We start from the raw sequence: 19,812 nt of genomic DNA, 5'->3' as shown, positions 1-19,812 counted from the left end.
ACTGATAGCAACAATATATTTGAAAGGCAACAGGTTGAGTGAGGAAGGTTACTGAAAAGTCTAACAGAAATATATATGCACTGATGATATTACCTAGTTAGGTAATATTACCTAGTCTGCAAGAAAACAAGCAAGCTCAGAGAGCATCAAGGACCCCTCATTTCAATCCTGAGCTACATATATTCTCTTTTATTAGAAATATATGTATATATTTTTAAATTCTGATGGAACTCATACCTCACCTTTATAAGTGGCCATGCCCTTTAATGATCCCATAAGATAAATCTGACCAAGAGTATTATAATTTTCTTTCAGATTTGCACAGAGAAAAAAGGGCAGTTTCAATGAAAGATAGAGAGACACTGTACTTTTATGAGGTCAGAAGTCTTGGATCATATTGCTAATTTTCAAAACAGGCACTGCCCTAAAAACTATCCCAAATTGTTCAGGGTATTGTGGCTACACTGATCCCATAAGATGTTGAGACTCTAGAAAGAGTGCAGAGTAGAGCGACAAAGATGATTAGGGGACTGGAGGCTAAAACATATGAAGAATGGTTGCTGGAACTGGGTATGTCTAGTCTGATGAAAAGAAGGACTAGGGGAGACATGATAGCAGTGTTCCAATATCTCAGAGGCTGCCACAAAGAAGAGGGGGTCAAGCTATTCTCCAAAGCACCTGAGGGTAGGACAAGGCAATGGGTGGCAACTAATCAAGGAGAGAAGCAATTTACAGATACAGATTAACAGAGTTGGAAGGGAATTTAGGAGAAATTTCCTGACAGTTAGAACAATTAATCAATAGAATGACTTGCCTCCAGAGGTTGTGAATGCTCCAACACTGGAAATTTTTAAGAAGAGATTGGATAACCATTTGTCTGAAGTGGTGTAGGGTTTCTTGCCTAAGCAGGGGGTTGGACTAGAAGACCTCCAAAGTCCCTTCCAACTCTGTTATTCTATTCTATTACCATATACTGAGTATATTGAGAATTATATTCCATTTGACTGGTTAAGGAAACTAAGAATTATAAAAAGAAAAAGGGAAGCAAGCTTCTGATATATTAATAGCTATCTCGTTTCTCTAATTGCAAGACCAAACAGTACAACAGAGAGGTATCAGGAAGTGTGTGGGAGCCCAAACATTTACAGAAATACCAAAAAGTATTAGATAAAGAAACCAGAACGTCCCTTCAAAAAAGGGGGAGGAAGGGGATAAAAATGTCTCCTAAATGCTCCACAGAGACTATGGTCTCATCCATATAGCCATTTGCTGAGCTTTCCTCTTGTCCTGGAACCAAAAAGACTTTTACGTCAGCATAAATTGTGCAGCATACCTTTCAGGCACACCAGAATGGGGCTGTGCTGCATTGCTGGTTGCAGAGGTCTACCACGTGACACTTTTAAAGGCAGAAAATGATGCTTTCCTTGACTGGAAGTTTAGTTCCAGTTCCAAAACCACAGGAAAAGTTACCACTAACCACCAGGCAGAAAGGGCATTAGGGTGGTGCTTATATGCATCCAATCACATCTTTTTCTAATTTTTCATCAGAGTTATTGATCTTTCAACTGCTAAATAATAGTAAAGAAAGGCTTAAGAGTTTTAAAATCTTTATTTAGGATGAAATTTCCTTAGCTTTACTTGTTCAGCTCCTCTAGCACTTCTAGCCGAACCGTCTATGGAGATTCTCAGTCATCCAGGTCAAAAGGTAACTGGACTTTGGTTGTTATTATTGTTGAAAATATTTCATTCTCATCCAAGAACTTCTTCGGTTCTGATTGAATGATGGGAAATGAAAGGATTTATATCCTTTGACTGCAAAGAACATAAATCCTTTCATTCCCCACCATTCAGTCAGAACCGAGTATGCTTCTTGGATGAGAAGTGAAACACTGTCAAGAAAAAACAAAGGAAGCTCAGTTGCTTTTGAAAAGCACCTTTGGGTTCTGACGCAACCAACTTCATGAACTGACCCAAAGACCTTTTAGATGTACCTGTGACTCCTTCCTTCTTCCCAAACAGCCAAAACTCATCTATGACTGCCAGCACTTCAGTGATATCCCCCACAAACAGTGGCAGTTCCTCAGATACGCTGGGGCAGAAATCAAAGACAGCCCGCACCAGGGAGCCTGTCTCCATCTTTGGAATCTGCAATAAAGAGATACAAAATCCAGATTAGGACAGCAATGCCAACATGTTACAAATTGAAAAAGGCAGGTAACAGGTTGCACAAACGCAAGAACATCAGCTCGTTCCAGAAATCATGCAAAGACTTGTGTCAGCTACTCCTTTGTGGAACACAAAATGTATTTCCACATCTCACTAATCATAGCGCAACAATGCCTCACTATTTTTATTTTTTTATAATAATTTTATTAAAGATTACAATATATGGATAATACAAAAAAGAAAGAAGTGCAAAAAAGAAAGAAAAAAAAATTAAAAGAAAAGAAATAACTCCCATTATAATCCCAGAAAGTATAATCATCTGTAACAATTTATTACCATCTCTTAAAATACAAATAAACAACCTCTTCATCTCACATCAATTCCCCTCTCCCCATTTTTTAGCTGTCATATTTTATATTATTACTGTTTTGTAGCATTCTATTTATATAGTTCTATTTTTAATATTGTAAGTCCCCCAGAGTCAAACTGGGATAAGATGAGTGGTCAATAACTTAGATAGATAGATAGATAGATAGATAGATAGATAGATAGATAGATAAATGATATCATCCCATTTTCTACAAACAAGTTTTTAAAACCTCATCTGCCATTCTAATCAGGAAAAAATCCATTCAGTTACCCAAAATAACAACCTATGTATTATAAATTTGATATAATGAGCCCATTTTATTCCTTTGTTTTACATTTATATCTCACTTTTTATCATTAAACAAATCCCACAAATTTCATCATCCAAATAGAGTCAGTAAAAAAACCAAGAAAAATGATCAGAGATAACAATCAGATAAATTTGAAATATAGCAAATAAACAAAATCTTAAAAATATCATCATCACCCAGTCCTGGTAAAAAAAATCCATTAAAAATGTCTAAAATACCTGTATAATTTAATTTTGGTCAAATAAACCATCTTTATATTCCTTCCTCTTACCCCCAACAATCTTAATATTCAGACTCTTCAAATAACCTATTAGACTATTTTGGTACATGGGTTTAAATGCTCAGAAGAATAAGAGTTTTGTGTTGAGAAATACTGTGGCCTGAGGGCAGGTTAACCATCCAGAAATTCTCTGTACTGACAGCCAGTCATTTAGCAACTTGAAAAACAGTTAAAGCCTCCATCCCAGGCACTTGCCTGTTACTCAAATTCAAGCCATCTTTAAGAACAGCAATGGGCAGTGGTTTTTCCTAATGACAGGTGAGGCTAAAAAGGAAGGGAAATGCAGCCAGAGGAATTCACCAATTGCTGCCTTTAATTGTCTTGCATTAAAACTATAAGGACAGCACCACTTGCCAGCCAGAGTGCTCTTGAGGCACTCTCAAGTCCAATCATACAATTTATTTCAGCATACATTCCTGATAGCTAAAGGATACATTATCATACTGGGTCTATAGTCTTACAGTTGTAAAGTATCTTTGTTACATCTCAAGTCTATGTGATCCACACCAGCATGGAGGGATTTAGTACAGGGGTCTCCAACCTTGGTCACTTTACGACTTGTGGACTTCAACTCCCAGAGTTTTACTGGCTGAGGAATTCTGGGAGTTGAAGTTCACAAGTCTTAAAATGGCCAAGGTTGGAGACCCCTGATTTAGTAGGCTAGTAAATACCATTCAGTATCTAAGTCAAATAAATAAAAGATAAATACATTTCATCTGTCTTTTCCCACAAACCATTGTTCCTCTCTTAGTTGCTCACTCCTATTTTCTATAAAAGTCTTCATATGAGATTTTGCTCTTTATCATCCTGGCCTTATTTTCTGTTTTACTTCCTCCTGATGTCATCTGCCTGCCGACCTGCTGACCTCCTCTGTTCCCTAGCTTGCTTTCAGATATTATTTTCAATCAGCTCTTCCTCTAGCCCTTTCCTGTTTCACTTTGAACTTGGATGAATTTCATAGAAGACTCGATATCAGTTATGTACCTCCAAGGAGAGGGATAGGGAAAAGGAGCTAAATTCACTAATTCACTAGTAGAATATCTTGTTTTGGATGAGATAAATCTGAGATTCAAACTCTACCATCTACAGTTAATGATATGTAAGATATCTGCAACAGTGAGCAACAGTGATATGTAAAATATCTGCAACAAGAAGCAGCAGTGAGAACTGGACTTCGCAACTAACAACAAAACAACAAAGATATCTGTTTGATATACCATAAACTGATGGTAGTATATGAAGAAATACTGTCCTGACATGAGGCAGGAATTATTAAGTACATGCACATGAGTAATCTGGCACAACCCCACCTTGTCCTAGACCAGCCTTCTCTAGATTTCTGGGTGTGTTGGGCTAGAATTGCCTCATGGTCAGCAGCTCTGAAAAAAATAGCAGTTGTAGCCAAAATATTTTGAGAGTGAAGATTGGTAGACTTCTGAAAATATTTCATATACAACTGTAACCTAAATCCTGGTCAGTATCTATACATTACTGATCAATTTAGGTCTAAATCTCATTGGTAAATGTCATTAGTTAGACCGATGAGTCCCATGATAGATTTAGCATGCCCATGGATAAACTGTTGTGCCCAGTCCCAAGCAATCTTGTATTTTATGCATAAAAAGGTCATGGGGGAAAGTTGACATGAAACTACTAGGGGAGGAAGGAGTTTATGGGATCCCATTCATAAACTGTTCCTAATTCACACACAATTCTAAGCCAGAAAGGAATTGCCTTCTGAGAATCAAGAATGTATAGAGCAATTGTTCAAATTGGGTAGGACCAAGTTTTCATCCCCCACCCCCACCCCGGGCTTTTGATCAAATTTTCAAGTCTTTCTTTAGTTTTAAAGGTTTGTGGAAAGGTCGCACAACAGCTGTGGTGAAAGATGGTAGAAAAACCACAGTTTGGATTTTCAAAATTCACAGTCAAAGGAAGTTGCAAGAGCCAAGCAAAAAAGTTCAGGGACTGCATCCTTGAACTAAACCATAATTTAGTGTAGTACACTGTGTGAGCCCAACTAATGATGCTTATTAAATAAACCATATTTTTAAAAATGTCAACACTGCAAAATATGAATCAAGTTGAAATGTGTGGGCTATATGGCTGAGGATTATGGGAATCAATTCAACACCCCTGAAATGAAATGAAACTCAACACCCCTTGAAAGGCTTCAGATGAGAGAAACCTAGTCTGAAGGGAGCACTAGGTCCAGAAATCACAGCACTATTAGGACTTCATATTGTTAAAAATGTATGGGAAGGGTTCAAACATAATCTATAAAGGGTGGAATGACAGAAGCTTGTGTATTGAAAAGTGGGTGTGATATGCATACAGAGTGACCCAAGCAGATAAGTTATTGGATTCTTCCATTGCACTATGCTGTAGTGTAATTTACTTCATATTGTTTTCTCCCAAAGGACTGAGTCCTGCCTATCTGAAGGGCTGCCTCTCCCATTACCAAACCACTCTAAAGGTGAAGCCCATTATGAAGAGGATCATTTGTTTAGCGTGCCTTTCTCTGGCTCACTCTCAGGTTAAGGAATGCATTTCTTCAAATAAAAATGTTTTTTTAAAAAAATATACTTCTAACAAACAAAATATTTTATGAAGCCAACCATTTATAATTTGTGAATTGTGGCTTATGCTTAGCATGTTTCAAGTATACCCCCCCCCATTCAATAATCCATGGGTTACAAACCATGGCTTAATGTTATTTGTGAGCTTACTCAGAAAGGTAACAGAGCTACCTCAGTTCTATCACAGTATATGTGGAGAATGAACAATTCTAGTGACTGGTCATGTGTACAATATGTGGGAAATTTCCAAATGTTCATACAGTCAGGTATTGTGATTTTTTTTTTTTTTTTACTGTGAGCTCCAGCTCAATAGACATTTCCCCAATTTCAAAAATCACAGAGCTTTTAGGAAGGAAACAGATGACATGCAGGAAAGAAGGGCAAGCAAGCACGGAAGCTTAGAACTTCCCTGACGCACAGGATTGTGCATTGGTGAGAATAGACACAAAGAAGGAAAAAACTGATCTGGCTATCAAACTTTTTCTACCTTTCCAATAATTTTGTTCTTATCTCTTTAACTAACTGGATTGGAATTTATTTATTCCAACTAATTTATTCCACTAATACGAACACTATGAAAAAGCTTTCTCCTGATGCGTCTGGAAAGTTGGTGGTTCTATTCTCCCAGCTTTATCGTAGTCATTGTAACTTCTTCATTTAAATCAGGGGTCTCCAAACTTGGCAACTTTAAGACTTGTGGACTTCAGCTCCCAGAATTCCTCAGCCAGTCCACAAGTCTTAAAGTTGCCAAGTTTGGAGATCCCTGATTTAAATAGTGAAAAAAGTGGGAATGGCAATGTTTTGGTATTAATAGGCTGCATTGCATGGGTGGGTTTCCAGAGTTATTTTTCCTGGGGTGGGATTTTTTTTATTTTTTTTTTGGAGCGGGGAGATTTTTCTCTTTTACTGTTTTAACCCGATTTTGGAGTTTACCATTTTTGTATATATATTTTTCCTCTGTGGCAGGAAAGCACATTACCCATTTTGAGTAGAGGAGTCTCCAAAGAGTCTTTACAAAGGGGGAAGAGTTATGGAGTGAATGAGTGCCAAAGATACAGACTGTGTGCCTTTGCTGTATGCCATGAGACTTATGTGGGAGTTCCCCACGGTCCTGTGCCTTTAGCATTAGAAATCAAGAGGGATAAAGCACATGCTTTCATTAGATTACACACTTGCCTCCTCTTAGACCATAAATAAGTTATACGTCCCCCACTTCCAACCAGGGGATAAACATGTTGCCGTGCCTGGGAAGTGTCCATTTGCACATGTGGAACTCTGGCTGTGTAGTTCTTAAAAGAAATAACTGGATGCGTATCGATACAAGTGTGAATATCAAAACCCACAAAACAGGATGAAGTTAGTTTGAATGCGGGACTGCAGAGAACAATATGCTGTTTTGATGGCATTGCTTTATTATCAGGCATGGGTTTCGACATGGCAACAATGTGAAGCTTGCCTTTTTCAGAAATGCTGCCTTGGCAATTCCCAGCTTTTATACTGCTAATAGATGGAGAACAATGTTACCAGTTGGCTTTCAACTATGACCCCAGCTGCAACATGCAATATATAAAACAAATCCTTCCTTATGGTTGGATTGCATCAAATAAATACTTCCAACCTCAACAACTTTAAGAGATAACTTCATCCAATAAAACAGCTGCTGATATATATGAAAAACTGCAGAGGAATTCAATAGATATATTTAGAAACAAAAAAAAAAAAATCACAGCCATAAGAGATCTTGAGGTGATGTATTTTGCCTCTTTGTGAGACACAATGAATCAGCCCTCTTCGTAGATATATGACTATTAAGACCACAACACAGAAAAGGCAAGTTCAGGTTTGTGTATCAAATAAGCTCACGTTGAGATAATTGTAATACAGTCTGTGTAGGACCATCCTTGCTCTTGACCTGGGAAGCCACAGAATGCAGTGGAAAAGTTACCGAATGGGGAACCTGCTTGCGCCCAGGGTACCAACAGTACTGAAGCATCTGCAATGATTCAAAGATTTGGTTTTAATATCTTAGGACCAAGACTCTGATTCAATGTTTTTTCCATTATGGTTGGTTACTGAAGATCATGCTACAAGGGCTGCTCAACGTCATTAAGCAACAAGTCTTGTCCAAACTTTGGAATGCTCATCCCCCAAATTCAGGAAGCAGCCACCAGACTACAGTTGATCAAATTATGTTCCACAGAATTTAAAGGATTCAAAATGACTCAATAAAACAAGGGAGAAAGGGTTCCCTTGAATGTAACCAATTTTCTATCAGCTTTGTTTTTCATTAGGAATTCCACCCCACCCCCCTTAAAAAACTGATTCTATGGCCTGAAAAATTGTGAAAACCCTTGCATTGGAAGATATTTTTGGCACCTGTTGAAAACTCCACCAAGGCCTGATATGAAAGTTATGTATGTTTTCCCTTCCTGATCTTATACAAGAGTATGTTTTATTGAATATTGTTCTTACATTGTTGTTTAGTATTATCTAATGCATTTATTGATTATGTTTTTATTATAAACTACCTTGTAATGCTTTGGTATATGAAGCAATATATAACACAGCTATTTTTATTTTCAGTAATCCATGAATTAAAAACCCTAGGTACTCTTTATTTCTGGTAGAAAGGAAGCAGCTGGCATAAGGAATATAGAGCAGAGGTTCCCAAACTCATCAACTCATCAACCCTTTCATGAGGTTCTAGATTGTCTATTGACTCCCAAACATTTATTATATGAAAATAATTTTAAGAACCATTAACTATTAACTCCAGTTGCCTCTTGAACTTTGGGACAATCATGATCTGGATGACTGAGAATCTCCATAGACATTTAACTTAACTAATTCTATTAACAATAATACTGACCCCTTGGATAGTCCCACTGATCCTTGGGGGTCAATACTGTATGTCTCATTTTGGAGATCCCTGTTTTAGAGATTCCAAAATGAAAGGATCTGCAGATTAAGAATGGATTTTCCAGTCAACGTGTGTCGCAATGAGAAGAAACTACATCTGGCAGCATTCTACTGACCTTGAACTGTCCAGATGACTACCAGCTGCAGAATTTTAGCCTAGAACAACACGACTGCTTTCTTTAAAGATCATGTGGAATATTCTTCAAATTGTAAAATACTTGATATCACTTTTAAGGCCTTTTAGGAGAGCCTGATTAAATAGAAGCTTTCTCTGGCATTGTCACCCAACACACTGAACATCAGATTTCTCCCTGCCTACCTGGTCATCTTTTTGACCTCTGGCATTGTTGGCATTCCTGAGCTAGTTCTGCTTTTGCTCCCCAGACACTTAATCCCTGCACATAACTGGCATAATGTCATTCATAGGCAACCACATGCTACTTCTAACACTTTACAGTCAGTCAGAAAGAGCTGGATTATTGGAGAACCTTTGAGCTGAAAGTTAACAATTCATTCAGATTTTTTTTTTTTTACTCTTTGTGTGCAGGAGCACAATGGAATGCAACAATTGCAATTACCCTGCAAGTATAAAAGCACTGAAAGAGGTGCAAATTCACAGTGACAATGTGGACAAGCTAATGATGGAAAGATTACTAAAATGTATGGCAAATTTTTATTTGTTTATTTATATCCCAACCTTATAGAATACTCAGACCACTGATAGCTATAAATAATCTAATAATCTTAACATGAATTACAAGGCCAATAACGAGTATTAAATCTGAAATGATTACAGAGGATAAGAAAAGCAGCACATTTTTCTCCACTTTGGAGAAATATCAAACTGGCACAATATATAGAAGGGCTATAATTCTGTGGTGGATTGCGTGTTTTGCTTGCAAAGCTTTAGATTCAATTCCTGGCAACGCCAGAAAAAGTTGGGCTCCATCTTAGGTTTTGGCGAACCAATAGGAAGTCAGTGCAGACAATAATGAACTAAATATGACTGTGCAGAAGGTTGCTCTAGTATTGCAAACTGTCCATGATGTACACCTTCCTTAAGGCAGGATTTTTTGTGATGCCAGAAGAAGAGTAAGAAGGCACAAATAGATTTGGAAGTGTCCCAACTCATAAATATTGATAATCTAGCACAGAAGCTTCTGCCTTCCAAAGATATAATAATACAAGTTAAGGTGGCCTTGCAACATAGAATTATAGAGTGACCATTATGCAAACTCCATCTTTGTGCAAGAATCCAAACTAAAACACTCATGACAGACATCCAGTGTTACTTTACTATTTTGATAACAGTCAACCTGTCATGTCTAAAGTGTAAAAGAAAAAACCCTTCACTATTATGCCCCTGTTAAGAAAAGGATTCAATCAGCTGCATAAGAATAATGAGCAAATAATGATGATTATAAGGAAGGCCAATGGCAGAACAACCCTCTACCTCAGGGGTCTCCAACCTTGGCAACTTTAAGACTTGTGGACTTCAACTCCCAGAGTTCCTCAGCCAGCAAAGCTGGGAGTTGAAGTCCAGAAGTCTTAAAGTTGCCAAGGTTGGAGACCCCTGCTCTAGCTACTGTAACATAGAAAATGCAATTTAAAAGATTGCTCAACAAGTTCCATATCTTATATTGATTACGCAAATAGGTACACACAAAAAGGAGAACAATATGTGGATGCTATAACTTTTCCTATATTGTAACTTGGCGAGTTACAAGAGGGTTAAGCCTTGGGACTCTTTTCATTGTATAATATTGTTTTCTGCAGCCAGCCCTCCCTTGTGTTTGTTAGGCTGGCTCCAAAAACCGTAGCTTATTCCATGATAAAATATCAACAGATTGTTGTCTCCTTAGGAACATCTGCTTGCCAATCTTTCTTCCAAACTAAGGCCTAGAGGGAGGAAACAATATCTCAGCTTCATCCGGCTGCCTCATTAGAGAACCCAGCCTTCTATCCTAAACAGAAAACTGTTCCCAGATTTTTTGCCTCCAGCTTCCTTCTTTTGACCAGCAATATTCAGTCCAAGTATAACAGGCCAGTGTGCTGCAGGAGAAGGCCATCCAGGGAGAGGAGGTGGGGAAGCGTGTTATGTACCCAAGCCTTGGCCCACAGCTGAGTCACCAACTTTAACTCCCTGCCAGTACTCCTCCCTCTTATTTCAGGGTCATCCACAAATGAATAGAAATAGTAGAAGAATCCCTATCATCCTTCTGCCTTATAAGTTCAGGGAGGTTTATTATATATGCAAGATGACTGAATTCCTCTGGTCTTCAGAAGACTCTGATAGCCAAGACTTCATTGAATTTAATTTTCCATGGTTCCCTCAGCAATACTAATCTAAACCCTCACAACAGGTTTAGATTATCCTTTGCAGTGCTTCCATTTCTACTGCCAAAAGTGTCACAACCATCTTTGAAAATAACACAAGGCACCTAACAAACTCCACCTTAGCAGTAAACATTTATTTGACCCAGTCACTTTCAATCCAGCCTATCTCTAAGGCTAAGATAAAATGAAGATATTTTCCTTGTATAAGGTACTTTCAGCTCCCAGAAGAAAAACAAGTTATAACTCTAACATATAAATGAAAATAAATAAAACACATTGGTAGAGCACCAGATTGAGAAAAGTATCTACAGATGTCACTAACCTTTACGTTTCAAAGTTTATGAGAATCTCCATACAAATCCAATGCCCATTTTGAACCAGTTTCAGACCTCTGCAATCACATAACATCAGTTAATACATGAACTGAGTCAGTTTTTTTCTCTGCCTCTGAAGCCTGGGAGTCATCTTTGAAACATTCAGCTCTATGAGGTTTGTGTAAGCAACCCCAGCATCATTGGGATCTAGGCACCCAGGCTTCAGGCACCTCAGCAGGTCTTTTAAGGGGGAAAGATGACTTTTGTTTTTCCAAGACCTATGGAAATTCAGAGGAAGCATCTTTTTTCCACAGTTGTCGCCTGGACAACAGTAAAGGCAATATTGGATAGCTTTTGGACTTAATCACTATTAGCTGTCACCAAACCTCCCATAATTCTTATTCTGCAATTAGGGAATGGCTGCATCAGTTTAACAGGAGACTACATCAGGAAAGCATAGAATAGAAAATAAGTCCTTTATCCCCTTCCCACTTAGAATACATGGCCTAGTCACAGAATAACCTTCAATGACTCTTGCTTCAGTCCCCCTACAGTATTCTTCTTAGGTATAAGGAAATACTATAATGTAATAGGTCTCTGCAACCTTGACCAGCTTTTGTGAAGTTTAACATTATAGACTGAATGTGGGTGTGTATGCCTAACAATGTCCCCATCCTTGTCACTTCAATCAGCCCTTCCTAATTGAAAAAAAACCACACTACTGTAGACTCCTACTCAAACTGAATGCAAGCTGAACCAGCCATATGACTGCAAACATGATTCCCAGATGAGGATGCTTATCAAACACTAAAATTGACAAGCACAAGGCAATTATTAATAGTAATCTAATTTGACATGTGGAATTGAATAGCTACTTATTCCTAACAATTAATATGCCATAATGAACAGAGTTGGCACGTCCAGAAGAACCAATCCATCCCTAGAAAAATATTATTCTTCAGTCATGCTAATAATGCAATCTTTTGATCAAATTATAGCTGGAATACAAATTCATGCATGTTCCAGCAACTTTTCCAAAGCTATAATAGCTGTTTGATTATTAATTTTCCCACAAAGCAGAGATAACATGGTGGGCAACATGTGCACGGATTAGACCAATTAAGGTTTTAAAGCAAGGTCTAATCACTTATTTTCCTAGACAAAAGATCCATGTCTCCTTCAATTAATCAATACATATACACAGTTCCATATTGTATGTGCATTCAGAACTTAAACACTATGAGTGACAGAAACAAAACTGTGACATCCTAGTCAGATATTGCGTCTATAAACTATCTCCCAATTGTGTTGTGATAAACTCTCAATTTTCCTTCCATGTGTTCCCATTTGGAAAACAGCATTATGTTAGCATAAATACAGAATGATGGATAAGAAAAGCTTACCATATTAAACAGAAATTAAATAAATAACTAAGAATGATCAGCAAATTTCAGTAAAGCATATTAGCCATTTGCACCAAAAAAAATCCAAAAACCATTATCACAATCCCTTATGTATTTTCAGCAAAAGTGTAAAACACCTGGGATTTGTTCATTACTGACCCAAATAGGAATAACACTATTCCTTATATGAGCAAAATGGAACAGAATACAATAGAATCGAATTTTTTTATTGGCCAAGTGTGATTGGACACACAAGGAATTTGTCTTGGTGCATACGCACTCAGTCTAAAAAAGATGCTTATGTGTGGCCTTCCAGATGCTTTCAATTTCAATACCTTCTCTTCTTAATGTCTTTCAAACAGCTGGCAACTGAAGTCCAATGCATCTAGAGGGCTCTGAAGTAGAGAACTTCCATCAACGTGACCATCAGTTAGGCTGGCTGAGGCTAAAGGAAATTGTAGCTCAAATATTTGGAATTGATGTTGAGGAAAGACACTTTAATTTACCAACACATCAAAGTTATGCTCAGTATTCTATATTTGATAATGGTTAGGTGTGTGCATGTATGGAACAGGGTGTACAGAGCATCTTACAATACCACAGAAAGGTTTTTTCCAGCCCCGATATTAATTTCCATTTTAAAAAAGTTTGAGATGCAGAAACTGTTTCTTCACAAAGTACAGGTAGTCCTCAACTTGCAACAATTCATTTAGTGACTGTTCAGAGTTACAATGGCACTGAAAAAAGTGACTTATAACCATTTTTCACATTTATGACTGTTGTAGCATCTCCATGCTTATGTGATAAAAATTCAGATGCTTTGCTACTAACTCATATTTATGATGGTTGCAGCATCTGGTTGAGCCCACTCGGTTCACTCTGTTAGGAAAAACTAATAGTCAGAGAGGTGTTGATCCACATCAGGGCAATCCAAAGCAACTCTCATTTGGAGAAGCAAAAGAAGTTTTCTCTCAGGAATCATAATACTAGTATTCCTCAACTTATGACCACAATTGGGATTGGAATTGCCAATGAAAGTTGTTGTGGTTATTAAATTAAATCAGACCCAATTTTATATTATCTTTGATGGTTGTTAAGCGAACTGCCACAGTTGTTAAGCAAATCATGCAGTTGTTAAATAAATAAAAGTTTCCCCACTGGGCTTTTTTTTTTTGCAAAGCAGCAAAAAAAGTGTCACAAATCATGATCATATGACTGCAGGATGCTGCAACTAGTCATAAATGTGAACTGGTTGCCAAACATCTGAATTACGATCACATGACCACAGGGGGAGGGTGATATGACAGTCATAAGCGCTAATACAGGTTGCAAATCACTTTTTCCAAGGCCGTCATAACTTTGAACCAAACAAAATGATGGTGAGTCAAAGACTACATGGAATCATCACAAAACTTTAGGGGCACTTCTTTCTTAGAAACTCAATTGCAGGAATGCCTCCCAGTAGATCTGGGCCTGAAAATTAATACCAGCCAGTATGGTCAAAAATAAAATTATTGAGATGCCAAAGTCAAGGGTTTCATGGGTTATGAACAGTGAAGCAACAGTTATATGTTTCTTCTTCCTGGGTACTTAGATCTATACAACTGGATCTAGTTTCTTGTACTGTAAGGCAAGGATGCAAACTTAAAAACAAAGTTACTAGAAGCAAAGTAGGCAAGCAATCCATAAATAAGAAATGTCCTGCTGGATTAACACAGAGGTAATTAGAGAAGCATACTGCCTCTGATACAGGAGATAATAGAAAGTTGTCAAGACTACTGAATAACCTTAGCATCTGGAAAAAAGAGGGAAAAAATCCATCAAAAACCAGAAACCATCTATTTTTTTTTTCAAAAAAAGAAGAAAGGATCATGTATTATTATAATAGGCAGTCCAAATTAAATATATGAATGTACTGTATACAAAATTATTCTATCTGTTAAAAGTCCAGCGATGAAGGAGGCAAACATTGAGAGGTGTCCTTTAAAATGGTGCCAGTGACACCATTCAAACACACAAGCAATCAGCAGGCACAAGATTGTTCTAGAAAATATGCTTAACAAAACTCTGTGAAGATATTTGTTCCTAGTTATAACCTCAGAGAGGCTCCTGCCTACAAAACATGTTGAAAAAAATATAATTCCCTTTTTTTGGCATTTTATATGCCACAGTTAGCCCTGTGAAGCATGAATTCAGAAATACTGAATAAACAACCCCCAATAGACAACCCAGGTCTAGGAACTCTTTACAAGTTTTCCCAAAATTTGCAAAGGAATTGCGTTGTATAGCTACAGAAAAGGAATAGAGAAAGTGAAAAATTTAGGCCAATCAGAATCAGTTCACTGTGTAACAAATTTCTACATGGAAATTGCAAGTCATAACTTAACATGTGGCATACACATGCAAAAAAGCCCAATGCTTAACATTTATAGGGCTGATTGGTGGGGCCTTCAGCACTCGCTGGCATTTTGGCCTCCTTGCAATCTTATTACTGCTCCCACCACACCCTTTCCCTCATATGCACACTTCTAAGCAAGCAGGCTTACCCAGCTGCATATTCACCATTATAAACTTGCTGTCACAGGATACAATTTATCATAGTATGTGAAAGAATTGGCTTAACTGAAGATGATAAAAACTTATTAAAGTGCTGTCCTCTGGTACATTCATACGTGAGTTTGAAAATAAAATGTGAAAAAAAATTAGCTGCTCCAGAACTAACCGTACCACAAGGCCCAAATGATGATGAGAAACAGAAATGAGACCTGCAAAGGAATCAGCCCAAGAGAGCCATTGTACAGCATGTGTATTATGACAAATGCTTAAGTATGTCCAGACGAGGAATTTGACAATACGTGATGCAATTTCAAGAAGATGGATATCTAAGGTCATGTTCACAGCATAAATATGCCCCGGCAACATTTTTTGATGCTTGGCCTTTGTAATATTGCCTTTATCTTGTCCCTCAGAGCACAAATGAAATAAGCTTAAGTCATCTTCAGTTGTAAAATTTATTAGAGTCTAAACTATCTCCCATTACTTTGGAGGGAGTCAGGACAGGAATAAACAATAACGGTAGTAAATTGTATGCTGGCATTGTTTACAACTGACTCAGTGGTGAGTGGGTGGCACTTTAACTTGATAATGGAGGCCTTAAATACTTCTCACAAGGTCACTAAGAAACAACAATATTTGTACTAATGTTATAATTTATAGAACTTTCTGAACATTCACTGGCTTGGACCATTGAACCTAGAAAATATGAACTGAAGTCTAAACTCCAACATCATTTTAAGAGACTTGTATTCAAAAATCCTGAAGTATAGGGTGGAGGGGGAGAGAAACCACATGGTTCAAAAGACTTTAATGCATCCCTGATCTGGGAAGATGCTGAATGAATCTAGGTTAACTGGGTACTATTATCTCAAGGGAAAGGGTTTTTTTTTTTAAATAGCTCAATACATTCTAGTTTTTGAGATATTAAACCAAAAGAAAAAATACAAGATGTATCAAGCCAAAATCAAACAAGGTCATATTTCTAATGGCAATAATTTTTGCAGAATTTCCCCCTTTTTGTTGCAGCATTTTTTTTAAGGAAACTAGATATCTTTTAAAAAGAATCATATAATTGTATTATGCTCTTTGACCTTATTCATACCCAGGAGTTATCTCTAACTAAGGCATATTATAGTGATTATATCACTATCTATATATCTGTATCCATCACTTTATTATATTAGTAATATCAGATAAAACTAGCATTTCTTTAGTCAATAACCAATTCCTTTCTGCGCTAATATTTTATCATTGCTCAACATGTTACATTATAATTCGATATCAGGATCACTGATTTTTATTTTCAAGTTCAATCGTCAGAAAAGGCAGGCAACTACGACACAACTTTTGAGTCTTGTCTCACAATTTACAATGATCCGCAAACTCAATAATTATGATGCTGGAATTGACCATTCGAAAAGCAGAATGAATGTCAGATGTAGGCTGTGTCTTGCATTAAGGCACTGTTTCTCAATCTTGGCAAAATTGAAGACGTGTGGATTTCAGCTCCCAGAATTCCCCAGCTATCATGCTGGGAGTTGAAGTCTACACACCTTTCAAGTTGCCAAGGTTGAGAAACACTGAACTAAGGCACGAGTGATACTGACAAACCCTGTCAACACGAAGGAAAAGGGAAAAGTCAGTCACCTCTGTCTGGAGAGCTGCTTCCGAGTCTATATTCTTAAAGTAACTCCTGTAACCGGCAGGGGTGACATAAGATGAGCAGCAAAGCAAAATCGCCGGCCGATGGGACCAAAACCAAGTGACAGAAAGTCGTATTCCCACCCTTCCTGGGAGAGGGATGATTCCCAGGTTGGGAACTGGCACCAGGGAACTGTGGGAAAAAATGATGTCCGGAGATCGAGTGTGGGTTCGTGAGGGACGAATCGTACAGGAAGCGGGTCCAACGTGTCCTCTCTGAAGACTGCGGGACGCGATGGGGAGGGGTGGGGAGATGGGGTCTCCCACAGAAAACGAAGCACTGAGGCGACCGAAGCAGCACCGCACCACTTAATGAGACCAGCAGAAGCCATGAAGTGAGAGTTGGGGCCCCATCGAAGGACTTTCCTTTTCACACGAGAATCTTTGGGACGCGAGCGAAACTAAACCACCAGAGAAACCTGAGACCGGACGCGGAAAGGGATATCTCCGCAGGAATCCTTCCTCCTCCTCCTCCTCCTCCTCCATCTCCACCGTCCCCAGCAGCCCCTACCTGTTACGCGGTCCTTCGGCCGCTCCAGCCCAGCAGATCTCCCTGTCGCTTGGCCCCCGGGAGCAGCCGCGGCCCGGAGCTCAGCCTCGCCCACCCCGAGTCGCCGCCCTCTCCAGCCTGCTTGCCTTCTCAGCGCCCCCTTTCCGCCACCGAGCGTACTCGGGGCTGGAGGCGGCAGGTCGCAGTCGCGAGTTGGCAAGGCAGAAGCAAAGTCTAACTCGGACGTGTTGCAAGGGGTAAACCCGACTAACCTCCAGGCTCGTTCCAGAGGCGGAGGAAGGGAACTCAGCACGTGCTCAAAAGCCCTGAAAATTAATTCCGACTCTCCGGACTCCTGTTTAACGGCGCGGGGTGCATGGCCAATCACCTCCAATTAGCATCAACTATTAGCATCAACCTTTAGTAACACCCTTGAAACTTCCACCACATTTCTTAAAATAACTTGACACGCAGAAAAAGCATAATTCTTGGAGAGTCCAGATATGTAACTCTGACTGGAATCATCTAGTAAAACATTCCCAGTGGGGCCTTTGATTTGGACTACTGTATTTTCTTTGACCTGCAGATTCCCCTCCTCCCCCCCTTCCCATGCCATACTCAGCTTGCTTTTGAAACTTCTGGACATCAGAAAGGATTGGCACAGAAAGCGTCTGTTTGAAAAAAAAAACACATCAAACCCTATGTGGCATGAAGAATTGGCCAAGATGCACAATGGTTTTTAGAGATTAAAATCAAAGCCACCTTATTATAGCTTAGTGGGATGTATGAAATCACCCTGTGTAAAAATAGGCAGCATGGGAGTGCTGTTGCACTAAAAGTAGAGATGGGAACAGTAAAGGCATTGAGTCATTATTTCAGCTGCCATATATAAATGGCATACCATATTATTAAGCAAAAAAATCCTACTTTTCTATGTAAAAATCACTTTGGGCTTCAATAAAAAGGATGTAAAAACTATAAAATTCCCAAACAGAAAAACTTTCACAGTTCTTGCTTAGTCAATGGGATTGGTGGCGGGAAGGTGAGAGAAAATGTGACTGATTTTACAGTCATCTTTGTACTGATTTACATGCTTACAGGACAGATGGAGTGAAGGAGAGCCCTCAAGCCTGCTAATTGAGTCTCACCCATCAATTAGGGATAAGATATTTTTCAAAAATTTCTGTCAGACAGCAGAAATATTTCTAAATTTTCTATTTTGGGTTACAGATTTCCTCACTTCTTAAATTATAGGTAGGATAGAACTCTTGCTAAAAAAGTGTGATTTGAAGATCCTAGACCCTTGATGGCACACGGAGCCATATCTGTGGGCACGCGAATGTTGCCCTAGCTCAGCTTTTCAGGCCCACCGGAAGTCAGGAAACAGGCCATTTCTAGCCTCTGGAGGGCCTCCAGGGGGGTTGGGAAGGCTGTTTTCACCCTCCCCAGGCTCCTAGAAAGCCTCTGGAGCCTGGGGAGGGCAAAAAGCAGATCTACCGGGCCCACTGTGCTATCAGGTGCCAAAAGCGGGGGATGCGGGGGGGTCATGCGTGCATGCACAGGGGGGCGGGGGGCATTGAATTATGGTTGTGGGCACACACGCATGCACACGACTCTCCCGCGTTCCCCCCCCACTTTTGGCATGCAGCGGCAAAAAGGTTAGCCATAACTGTCCTAGACTGATGGCTCCTGCCAGAGCCTTTTCTTAGCTTTGGCAGGGGCACCATTTACAACCATTTTTGGCTCAACAAATTCTGACATCAGTAACCCTTGCCCTTGCCATTTCATATTTGGATTATTGCAATTCACTCTATAAGACCTTATCGCAGAAGCTAGAATTAGTCAGAATTCATCTGCCAGCCTGTGATTGGTCCAAAGTGGTTCAGCACAATAAAACCAATTTAATAGGAACTGTAATGGTTATCAGTAGGCTTCTGGTTCCAATTCAAGATACTATTAAAGTCCATTGTGGTTGATTCAGGCAAAGTCTGCCTGTCCATTTTGCCCATCCTGAAAGTAGAGGATGAAAGTCCATCTTCTGTGACAGGTTAAGGAAGAGGGAGTCAAGGAATCAGTGTTCTCAGTCCTTTGCTATGGAGCAGCTTGTGAATATGGCTTCTTTCCTGTTTTCTTTCAGAAATCAGAGAAATCAGTTCCTTTCCAACAAGCATGAAGGGTAGAGACTGTAACTTAGCTGGAAATAGCTAACCTAAATAGACAGTTTTGTGCAGATGAGTTTTATTTTGTTAGTTGTAAGGTTGATAGAGTTCTAGGAGAAGACAGTATATAAATGATTGTACGTAAAAATAATTTCCAGCAGTTATTGCCCAAACTGTTCTCATCTCATTGAGATACCCAAATTTGCTGGTAAAATTAGAAGAGAGTTC

At 38.9% G+C, this 19,812-nt stretch overlaps 1 protein-coding gene across 3 annotated transcripts in view; it reads right to left on the bottom strand.

Annotated features, from left to right (window-relative positions):
- DNMBP (dynamin binding protein) overlaps positions 1-17,586 on the bottom strand; it is a 57,033-nt gene extending 39,447 nt beyond the window's left edge. For 2 of the 3 annotated variants that reach the window (XM_087872754.1, XM_034439831.3), the window contains exons 1-2: positions 17,447-17,586; positions 1,992-2,145 (exon numbers count right to left, since the gene is read on the bottom strand). In XM_087872754.1, the coding sequence (XP_087728880.1) occupies positions 1,992-2,136 (145 nt within the window). In that variant the 5' untranslated portion in view covers positions 2,137-2,145; positions 17,447-17,586. Of the gene's footprint in view, positions 1-1,991; positions 2,146-16,881 lie in introns of all 3 variants that reach the window. The other variant, XM_034439832.3, reaches the window with a different exon arrangement.
- Positions 17,587-19,812: the final 2,226 nt, after the last annotated feature.

Source organism: Pantherophis guttatus, chromosome 6 (assembly GCF_059756535.1).
Source record: "Pantherophis guttatus breed Tessera chromosome 6, ASM5975653v1, whole genome shotgun sequence".
NCBI classification, from domain to species: domain Eukaryota; kingdom Metazoa; phylum Chordata; class Lepidosauria; order Squamata; family Colubridae; genus Pantherophis; species Pantherophis guttatus.
Note: the sequence above shows the minus strand (reverse complement) of the source record. Positions and strands in the feature narration are given on the sequence as shown.